Here is an 11,499-nt window from a genome sequence, read left to right on the forward strand (position 1 = left end):
GATGAGCTGTTTGTAAATATCTAGAACTGTCCAAGGGTGGAGTTAACATCATTAAAAGAAAATAAATTCAGACCCAATAATATTCTGTGATTTCACTGTCACTGAATGTAGGTTAATATGGTATTCAATAATAATCCTGACATATATATTATTGCATATTTTAAGAAATGGTGTAACTTGTTTGACTACAGATTGCTAATTGTTGCAAGCTCCTTTGTATGTGTTATGGAACTGCATACACAAATTATGAACAAAACTCGTAAACTGACTATCTGGCCCACAGTGCTTTGGATATTAATTTGCAAGATTATTGCAAAAAGACTTTTTCAGTAATTGCAGTAGCATAAAATACAATATACATGTCGTGTTGTCTTAATACACTGGTCTACAATTTTTGAGAAGTCGTCTGCTTCAGAGATAAAATGTGCTATTTATTATGTATTTTGATGTGCTGAATTCAAATATGACAATTAAAACAACTGATTGGCTACTGTTTCTAAGATATTTAAGTTTTTACATTGTATGTCTATGTATATTGTGTAGATAGTAGAGTTTTAATCATAAATTGTAAACCTAGGTTTTTCATGTGTTTATGGTTGCTTTACATGATAATATTTCACCTGTCCTGTTTATGTAACACTTTAAAGATCAGCAGAAGGGTTATATAAATAAAATTTATTATGAAGCAAAAGGCAAAAAACTAGTATGTACATAGTTTAGTCCTATTCAGTGTCTACTCGGCGCTTCTTGGCTTGTCTCTTGTATTCATTAAATGGAGCATCTCTAAATGTCCACAATAGTCTGCAAGCATTGATGGGCTCCATTTGCCCTGATAGCGTTTCTCCATTGTTGCAATGTCCTGGTGAAATCGCTCGCCGTGCTCGTCGCTCACTGCTCCACAGTTTGGTGGAAAAAAATCTAGATGAGAGTGCAAAAAATGTATCTTTAGTGACATGTTGCAACCAAGGCTTTTGTATGCCTTGAGGAGGTTTTCCACCAACAACCTGTAGTTGTCTGTCTTGTTGTTTCCGAGAAAATGTATTGCCACTAACTGGAAGGCTTTCCATGCCGTCTTTTCCTTGCCACGCAGTGCATGGTCAAATGCATCATCTCGAAGAAGTTCACGAATCTGAGGACCAACAAAGACACCTTCCTTTATCTTAGCTTCACTTAACCTTGGAAATTTTCCATGGAGGTACTTGAAAGCTGCTTGTGTTTTGTCAATGGCCTTGACAAAGTTCTTCATCAGACTCAGCTTGATGTGTAAGGGTGGTAACAAAATCTTCCTTGATTCAACAAGTGGTGGATGCTGAACACTTTTCCTCCCAGGCTCCAATGACTGTCGGAGTGGCCAATCTTTCTTGATGTAGTGGGAATCTCTTGCACAACTATAATGAGAGCACGACACTGTATGATTTCTAGAGCTGATATAGGGCAATTTGTTCAGCAAAGTGATGTAAGGTTCGTTATGATTGCATCATCCATGACTTCTAGGAATAACATGACGCAATTCATATCATGTATGACGCAATACCAACTTCAGATTGCGTCATTCATTGTTTTGCCTAAAAAGCAAGTACTGTCCAAACCCAGTCATAGATTTATTCATAGATCCAGTCAAAGATGTATTTTAGTCATTTCTGGTTTAAATTGAAATCCCTTCCCTTTACAACTCGCTTATCCTCCACCATTCCCAAGTCAAGGGTCGTATATACTGACCCAATAGCATATCTTGAAAACTAGAGCCAATCAACAATTTTAAGCATCATTTTCATTCTCAGTGACCCAGAATTAGTAAAGTTTATTTACATTTATTTCAGAAGCATTTTGGCTGTAGAGCAGTGATATACATGGAGTCAGAGGGGATGGTTTAGAGGTGTAAATCTGGGCTTTATTGGTTAATACCTATTGGTTAAAATGCCTGCATTGAGATACGGTACTGTACTCTTTAAGATGAGACTTTAAAAAACGGGATGGACATTAGATCCTAATGTTATTAATGATTTGTATTTATAGGAGTACCCAGATGAATTCAAGGCTCCATTGTGTTAGGTGCTGAACATTTACATAGCAAGAGACAACTGCTGCCTCAAAGAGCTTACCATCTAACTAGACAAGACAAACAGCTGGAGAAAGCAAGTATTAACTCATCTTACAGATGGGAAATGGAAGCACAGAGAAGCTAAAAGGGCTGAGAATGACATTCTGCCCTCCGCACTCCCCACTCACCAATGTGCTTGACCAAAATGCATCCACCCCTCTTGTAAACTGGTTGGTTGCTGAATTTACCCCAAAGGTAGGTGCTTCCCAGTAATTCTGTATGAATAGAGTTTTTAAGTGCTTTAGAATTTTATGGAATGAAATAAGCTATGCACATCAAAAATATTTTAATTTGGTGCCTTTGGTTATTTTAAGGGACAGAATCCCTTGCAGAGTTCCTTGCATTCAGAGAAGAATGAGGATCCACATTAATCTTATGTATTTTGGTCACTACCATACAAGCACACGACCACGTGAATTCCAGATTCCATAGAACCCTGTTGAATCTCCCCACTCTCTCTGTGTATGCCATGTTCTAATGCACGTCAGCGTAACTTTTTTCTCCCCTAGTAGTTTACTCTCAAATGTTTCCCACAACAGTGTAAAAGAAATAATGATCAAGATCTAGGATCCTTCCCTGGGATTCATGGCAGGCGAGAAGCACCACCCTAGAAAAATGCCTTGTATTAGATGTATCAAATTTATTCGGCAGAGAAGGCTGAACTACATTTTTAATTTGAGTTTGTGGACTAAGGCTAAAAAATAAAATTAAAGCCTACTTTGACTGAGAGTAGAATATGCCCTTTAGAGGGGGCGGTTAAGCCTAGAGTTGACTTGTTTCTCTTTTACCTATTATGTGGGGCAGGAAAGGATAGTAACAAAGCATTTCTCTCACCTTTGGGCAGGAGCCTGGTCAGAGAGCAAGTTGAGCCCATGCTGGCAAAAATGCAAGGATTACACAAAAATGATGAATGAAATCAGACAAAAATGCAAGGAACAGGTGGCATCCCAGGCACAAGTCTAGTATCTTTTCATGAGTGATCCTTGTGCTTATGCTACTATGTGAAACCTTAAAAGTCAGGGAGAAGGAACAGCACTGCAGGATTTCACTGCTAATACCAATTCACTCTTTTGAACTGACTGCTGTCCCACCCTCTTCTATTCAGCCCCCGGTATGTGGAGAATCATTTCACCTCCATACTTTCAATTTGTGTTTCAGTTTTGTTATCTATAAAATAGGGATAATACTTCCCTACCTCACAGAGATACTAACTAATCTTTCATCTATGTAAAGCACTTTGAGCTCCTTCGGTGAAGAGCCCTGCAGAAGAGCGGAGTATTGTTTTTATTTGTTATTACTAGGAAATGTCTGGTTCATCCTGTTTATCTCATAGGGTCTAAAAAGATGTCCAATACTGAAATAGCTAAGAAGTTTAGGAAACCTTGAGGAAATCTTATAAGAAATGTCTTTATCTATGTATTTTTCCCTATGGAACCCATCACTGCTATCTATAGAAGTGAATAACAGATGTGTAAAATAAGCAATCTCTTAAATGGGAGTGTTTCTAGCATGCCATGAAACCCAGGGAAAGGTGCCGGATCCTGATCATTGTTGTCAATAAAACTGATTGATTAACAATCAGGCCATGGAAGTGGGACAGGCACTGTAGAAGGTCCATCTCCAAAGAAGGTCCTTGCTAGAAAACAGTCCATTGGAGCTTTGCTATAAAACATGCAAACATCCCGAGGAAATGACAGCAATTTGCAATAAACACTAGATGTAAACAATTACCTGTGACTTGTTACACTTATTTGTACAGGCAGCTGGCTAAACAGACACACTACTCACACGTCTGTCCCCATCAAACTCGACACTGGAAAACAATTACTAGTCAATTTCCCTGAAGAAAAAAGTCAGTCTTATGGTACATGACAGCTGGCAAGGAAACTGAGTGAGCAAATGTGGATGCCTATAGATGTATTTTACAAAAATTGAAGGATAAAAATAAGTAAGTGAATGGTGGCATTTTTCTGAGAACAGTGACACTTTTCTGGCCATCTACTATCAGATCTTGAAGTCTAATAAGGTACTAGGTGGATATGGTGCTTTAGTGACTGGTCAGGGTGAGACCCTAGGGCAGGACTTGAGCACAAAGCAACAAAATCAAACAGGGAGTCAATGAAAGAGATAATACAAATGTGTCTCTAACTATTCCAATTGATCATCGTACAAGGGGCAGGCAGACACAATTTGCTTTGCCTTCAATTTGCCTTTCCAGCATTATTTTACCTATTTGCATTTTGCCATGGTTGGTGTTTTCCTTCTAATTTGATTCTATTAAATAGAAATGTTAAAGTTACAGGGCCAAGCCACTTCATAAATATTTACCAGTCACATTGTAGACCTTAAATGACTGGCTTTACCCCTGCATGATAATGAACAAGTAGAAGGATGATTGATGAGGAAAGCTTGGCTTTATTTGTGTCTCATACAGCACACACTGACACTTTGTATAACAATAATCTCATAAAGTACAAAATGCACAAACTCCATGGGATTGTCAGGCCAGGCCAGGATGCGGTCTTGGAGACGCAGCTATTCCTTTGAAATGCTGTACCAGGAAGGCATTTTTTGTGTGCTTGTTGTGCTGTTCTATTCCAACGGGTATTTGCTCTTAAACCTCATGATCCAAATAATTAAGATGGAGAAGAGGCCCTTTGCAGGCACTGCGACCCATTCCTGGGTGAGGTCTGTCTCCACATGGGCCATATGCCGCCTCCTAGGAGCCATCTCACTGCATATATTGCAGCCCTTTCCCCTCCATAGGGCATATGCTTTGGACAATAATCCACTTCTCCTCAGGTGGCTCTTATTGTGGGCGCTGCACTCCTTCCCTCTGTCGCACTGAGGTCACTGCAAATAAACATCCTTTTTAAAAATTCTACTTCGAACAAGTATCCAGTAGAACCACAATAATGTGTAAATGAGTCAAGTTTGCAGACCAGCAAGTGTCAGGTGGCCAGCTCTTTGCCCTTCCTAAAGCGATGCACCCCAAGGCTGCTGGGGGAGCTCTTGCTGCAGGTGTCCTCAGGAGCGCCGCCAGCTTTTCTGCCCCGAAAGGCTGCCCCCCCCCCCCCACAGAGGTGGCGGAAGGTCCCGCCGCTGAAATGCCGCTGTGGTTGCCACCCCCCCAAATCACAGTGCCCTAGGCGACCGCCTAGGTTGCCTAATGGGTTGTGCTGGCCCTGGGTGTCCTGGGTAGGCAGTATGCACGGGGGCTGGAGTACTCCCTCCCCAGGAAGGCTGTGACTGGGTATGGTCCCCATTTGCCTTCCTCAGGGGCTCTAGGGAACCTATCCTCCTCCATGGGGGCTCTAGTTCAGGGGAGGCACTGCACTCCTGCCCTATCCGTACTACTCGCCCCATGCTGAGGGGTATGTCTCTTGTGGGTGCTCTGTCCCCTGCCTGGGGTGTGTGGCTGGTGGGTGTTCCACCTCCTTCCTGGGAGGGTTATGGGGGGGGGTGTCTCTGTCACTCTTAGGGTACTATCTATGCCCTGCAGCCCCTCCAACCCTGAATCGCCCTAAGATGCTGTGATCCCTCCCTGGGGGGCTCTCACTTCAAGTGCTGCGCCCGCTCTGTGGGGAATCTCGCGGGAGGCGCCTTGTTCCCACCCTAGGGAGCGCGGGGGGCCCCTCCCGGAGAGGGGCACGCTCAGCATCAGCACTGGAGGAGCAGCGCCGCGCGGACAGCTCCTCACTCGGCGCCGGCTCGCGCTGTCTGCAGGGCGCGAGCGCGGCCGGAGACCGCTCAACCCTAACCCTATCGTGGAAGCCCAGTGCGCATGGCGGAGCAGCTCCAGCCGAGCCGGGGGGCGCAGGCGCAAAGCCAGCCTTTCCAAGCAAGCAGCGGGCTCGGCTCGTGTGTCTGCTCCGCACATTCACAGCAGCGCTGGGAAGCTTTGTCCTGAAACGACCGGCAAATCAGACCTACCTGGGAATTGGGGCTGCAGCTCTGTTGCAATGGGACTTTTCTGCCGTGAGATGTTGCTGCACCGGGGCTGTTCCTATTAACTAGCTCGGAGTGCAATGCAATATATTTCCCCTCCGGTGCGAAATCGACCGTTGTCTCTTTCCTCTGTGGTTGTTGCATTGCAGTATGACTCTGTTGTGTGTTTAGTACCCGTTTAGCAGCCAGCGCACGGTGCAAAGGACGGTTGCATTGTTCTCCTTACTGGCTGGCTTTCAGATTTTGCTATCACACCCCCTTGCCCTGAGTCTCTCTGCCATTGATGAGTATGAAAGTCACTCAGTGGCTGCTTTCTGCCCAGGGAAACGTTGCATCAACCAATGCAATGCACACAGCTGGCTGCTGTACAATAACCCACCCCCGCCAAGAAGCACCTTTAACTTAGTGATTTATGACCAGAAAAAAAAAGTGGGTTCCTTTTTGGAAGGCGGGTGTGTGGAAGATGGTCCATTAGGTTAATTGACCTCCGGGCCGGCCTTTTGTACAATCGATTAAAAATAAAGTCGGTCTCTTTAATAAAATAATTAACACACAGGAAAGGGAAATGTGGGGAAAGTGATGCATGCAAGGTTGATCCATACAAACCAGTGTCTAGAGTCTTTATTGTTCTGCATTAGACAACAAAGAGAGGAGTTTGCCTGGAGGGGCGGGGGAAGAAGAGGGAGTGGGTCAACCAGCCTAATGCCGGCCCCTCTGCACTGTGCCTGTCCAATCGCCTCACACAGCGATAGTGTCAGTAGCATTGTGCTGTCAGCCCTTGCCGCTTACGCGGCGGCTCCCTGATTCCCCCCCCCCCCCCTCCAGTGCTGTCTGGCTGCAGCAGTAGGTCAGACCGAGGAGGGGAGAAGAGGAAAAAACGCTGAGTGAGTGGAGTGGAGTCTGGGAGGGGCTCCTTAAAGAAACGCTGCCATCGCTTGGCATTGTGGCCAGCAAGGAACTCAAGGGGGGGAAATCATCGGAGCTCCTCTCGCTGTTCTTCCCCCCCACCCCACCCCCAGCCAAAAAAACTTCGGGGGGGAGTCGTGGGGGGTGCTGAAAACATCTTATAAACCGGATTGCACTGAAAAAAAAAAAGATACAAAATATACAAGCAAAAGGCAACTGATCCCCGGTCTCCAGCACTCGCCTTCCCTCCCTTTCCTCCTCTCCTGCTGGCCATCTGCCTTGGGTTTTCCTTTGTGTCTGATCTTTTACTACTGAACCGAGTGCAGGAGGAGGAGGAGGGTGGAACACACACCGGGACTATGCCCAGCTCGCTTTTTGCAGACATGGAGAGGAACGGGAGCGGCGGCGGCGGAGGAGGTGGTGGAGGGGGAGAGACCCTGGATGACCAAAGAGCCCTTCAGATAGCCCTGGATCAGCTCTCCCTGCTGGGGCTGGATAACGACGAGACGAGCTCCATTTACGACAACGAGCCTCGGAAAAAGAGCGTGAACATGACAGAATGCGTCCCGGTGCCCAGCTCCGAGCATGTCGCTGAGATAGTGGGGAGGCAAGGTGGGTAACTGTATGTGAGTGTGTGTGAGAGATTTTCTCCCCTCCATGCTGGCTGGTCTGTGTCTGAGATGCGACACTGACTATCCCCAGTGAAGCTGCAGTGTTGTTATGGCCAGTACTAGGTTCCCCCACAGACAAAGAAAGTGCAGTAGACGTGGTGCCTCTAAGGCGCAGTATGCATCAATTTCAAGATGCACTTTCACCGACCAGCAAAAATAAAAAAACGTCCCTTTCTCCTTGCACAAAAGAGAAATCTCAGTGGCAAATGCACTGAAAAAATGGGAGTCTTGATCTCCCCCCAAATTTAGAAATCACGGATTTTTTTTTAAAGGCACAAATGGAGTGGGGAAGTGGAACAATGGGATTGGAATAAAGCATCCGCATTGGGGAATCTGGCTCATTCAGTACAGCGACTGCTTCCTACCTTCTTTAACAAAAAAAGAAAAGAAAAGAAAAAAACCCCATGATTTCCCCCCCACCCCCAGGAGGAATGTGTTTAGCAGGAGGGTGGAATTACTAATTTATTTTTGTGGGGCGGGGGTTGCTTATTTGTGGTTGTCCAGTTGTACTGCACATGAATTGTTTTTATTCAGTTGAATTGCACGTTGTATGGATTTGGTCAGTTGCACTGCAAACATGTTGTTGGCCAACTGCAATATGTGTGGGGGTGTGTATCAGGGCTGGGCTTGCAAAGTAAATGCCATTTATAACCTGGAGGGGTGATTTTTCTCCTCCTGGCTGCACCCCAATAATGGCTTGTAACCTACTTTCTCTCTGCTTCCACCCCTCGCCTCTCGTTCTCAGGTTGTAAAATCAAAGCTCTGCGGGCAAAGACCAACACCTACATCAAGACCCCGGTTCGCGGGGAGGAGCCGCTCTTTGTTGTGACGGGCAGAAAGGAAGATGTGGCCATGGCCCGGAGGGAGATCATCTCGGCGGCCGAGCATTTCTCCATGATCCGAGCCTCCAGGAACAAGAACACCGCTCTGAACGGCACCGTCCCGGGGCCCCCTAACCTGCCCGGCCAGACCACCATCCAAGTGCGGGTGCCTTACCGGGTGGTGGGGCTGGTGGTGGGGCCCAAGGGGGCCACGATCAAGCGCATCCAGCAGCAGACGCACACTTACATCGTGACCCCGAGCCGGGACAAGGAGCCGGTCTTCGAGGTGACGGGCATGCCGGAGAACGTGGACCGCGCCCGGGAGGAGATCGAGGCGCACATCGCCATGCGCACCGGGGGCATCATCGAGCTCACGGACGAGAACGACTTCCACGCCAACGGCACGGACGTGGGCTTCGAGCTGAACGGGCCGGGCAGCCTGTGGAGCAAGCCCACCCCGCCCAGCATCACCCCCAGCCCGGGCCGCAAGCCCTTCTGCAGCTACCGCAACGACAGCTCCAGCTCGCTGGGCAGCGCCTCCACCGACTCCTACTTCGGGGGCGGCGGCGGCGGCAGCAGCGCCCGGCTGGCCGACTACAGCCCGCCCAGCCCGGCTCTCAGCTTCACCCACAACGGCAACAACAACAACAACAGCGTGTACGGCGGGGAGGCGCTCTCCTCCCCGGACTGCTGCGCCGAGCTGCCCTTCGACTCCCCGCCCGGCTTCGACCTGGCCCCCGCCCCGCCGCCCGGCGCCCCCCTGCTCTGGTCCCAGTTCGAGCGCGGCCCCGCCGCCGCCACCACCGCCACCACCCCCCCGTCCTCGCCCGCCTTCCCGGCCGCGGCTCCCTCCAACGCCAACCTGGCGCTGCTGGTGAGCACGCAGAGGCGGGGCTGCGTGGCCCCGCCCCCGGCCCGGCTCTCCCCGCCCCTGCATGGCAGCGGGGGCGTGGCGGAGCATCCCCTGGCCCGGCGAGTGCGCAGCGACCCCGGCGGGGGAGGGGGCCGCTTGCTCTCCTCCGCTTCTTACCCTCTGTACGCCAACGGGCTGGGCTCGCACCTGCCGGGGCTCCCCTCCGACTCCTCGGCCTCCTCCTCCTCCTCGTCCAGCTCTTCCTCCAGCTCCTCGTGCTCGTCCTCCGGCATGAGGAGGAAAGGCAGCCGCGACTGCTCCATCTGCTTCGAGAGCGAAGTGATCGCAGCCCTGGTCCCCTGCGGCCACAACCTCTTCTGCATGGAGTGCGCGAACCGCATCTGCGAGAAGACGGAGCCCCAGTGCCCCGTCTGCCACAGCGCAGTTACTCAGGCCATCCGTATATTTTCCTAAAAAAAGTCACAGACGCAGAGCCCGGGTCTGTACTGCGTGGTGTCCCGATTAGCTTTTAAAGCTGCAGTATCCGCACATTTGAAAAGGGACCTAACTTGCAGGATTACTTTTGCATTGAGTGTACTGTAGCGTAGGGTGGGTTAGGGGGATATTTGTAACATCTGATGCATGCTATAAATAATAACGAACGACTACATTCTAGTACTAGACTAGTTTTTACACTGTACTTTAATACGAAGCTTCCAAGACTTAATTTTTTATTTTATTTTAAAGTAGAAAATGCTTATGATGATGATAATGATGGTGTGTGGACTGTTAGTAAAACGTGCTGGTAGTTCCTAGAATGCTTATTACAAAATAATTAAATCTATGGTGGATACTTTTTTGAATGTTCTTGGGAAAGGGCAAGAAGTTCCTGTGAAAACCATGATACTGCAGCTTTATCAAAGTAAAAAGAAACTGTAACATATCTCTTATATATATTAAAAAACGTTTAAAGGTTTTAAAGATAAATTGCATTAATACAGATTGAAGTATTTTATTCTTTTTTGACTTGAAAAATTATATTTCATATTGCAAAGATGTTTACAAGTATTTTAATTTAAGTTCAGTGAACTTTTTGTAGCTGGGTTAAATCTTTTTTATTTTAGTATGGCCTTATGGCAAAGAACACTGTATTATTTTAATATCACACAATTGTGGACGGAATTACAAACCATAAAAATGTGTAATGCTTTGATTAGTATTCTGTTGGGATGGAGATTTTATAGGTTCAGAAAAAAAATCTTTTAAATCTGCTTCACCCAGCATATTTTCTATTCAGTGATATAAAGCATATTTTATTCTATATTATTACAAAAATTGAAATGTATAAACATATGTCAAAAGGAACTGTTGAAGCTTTCTAACATTTGTATAAATAGAATTCAGTGGAAATTACAAAAATTCTGTTGCACCACTATAGTTTTAGTATTTCTATTTTAATACATTTGTTTACCACTTGTTTATGTATATGTAGGTGACGTTACTTGAGCTTAAATGTACTTTACTGAGCAAAGTTTAAAAACAAAGTATATTTTATTTTATGATAAAGGGCCTTTAACCTCATGGTCAAATACTAATATTATATTTGCTGAGACAAGATTTGAAATTGTATCAAGAGTTTTATTTTTCTGACATTTAAAGTTCTACATAATAAAGGTAAAACTTAAGTAATGGTGCTACTTCATGTTTTTTTAAGTATTTCTATATAAATAAAATAAAATATTACAGAAAAAATAGCTTGTGTGGTGATTTGATTGGGCATGAGTAGAGATTGGACTTGAATTTATTTTCCTCATTTATAATGAAACTAGTTCAGAGTTTTAATCATGTCATATTAATGTTACTGGAAACCTTTAATTTGTGAAGGCTTCCAGAATAATCTTTCCACTGAAAATGCCTCATGCCACTTATTTTAAGAGGAAAGTTGATTTATAGTTTTAGTCTGTAGATTATTCACAAAAAGTAGGAGGAAAAGTATCTTTTCAAATGTTTTTTTTAAATAATGAAAGTACTTATAATTTCAGAATAATTGCTGCATTTAGCAAATTCATGGAAATGCAAATTATTTATATCTTCAACTTTACTTCTATTTGCTAATCTAAAGCCAGAAAACATGAGAGACTCCTTTGCTGTGATACATTGATAAAGGGCTAAATCCTGCAAACTCTTACTCCTAAGAGT

General features: G+C 45.8%; 1 protein-coding gene across 1 annotated transcript; it reads left to right on the forward strand.

Moving 5' to 3' along the window:
* Positions 1-6,903: 6,903 nt before the first annotated feature.
* MEX3B (mex-3 RNA binding family member B) lies at positions 6,904-11,061 on the forward strand. Its single transcript, XM_034784459.1, has 2 exons — positions 6,904-7,567; positions 8,372-11,061. Exons 1-2 carry the CDS (start codon positions 7,315-7,317, stop codon positions 9,772-9,774), a joined length of 1,656 nt encoding a protein of 551 aa, XP_034640350.1. The 5' UTR covers positions 6,904-7,314; the 3' UTR covers positions 9,775-11,061.
* Positions 11,062-11,499: the final 438 nt, after the last annotated feature.

This window comes from Trachemys scripta, chromosome 10 (assembly GCF_013100865.1).
Source record: "Trachemys scripta elegans isolate TJP31775 chromosome 10, CAS_Tse_1.0, whole genome shotgun sequence".
Classification (NCBI taxonomy): Eukaryota; Metazoa; Chordata; order Testudines; family Emydidae; genus Trachemys; species Trachemys scripta.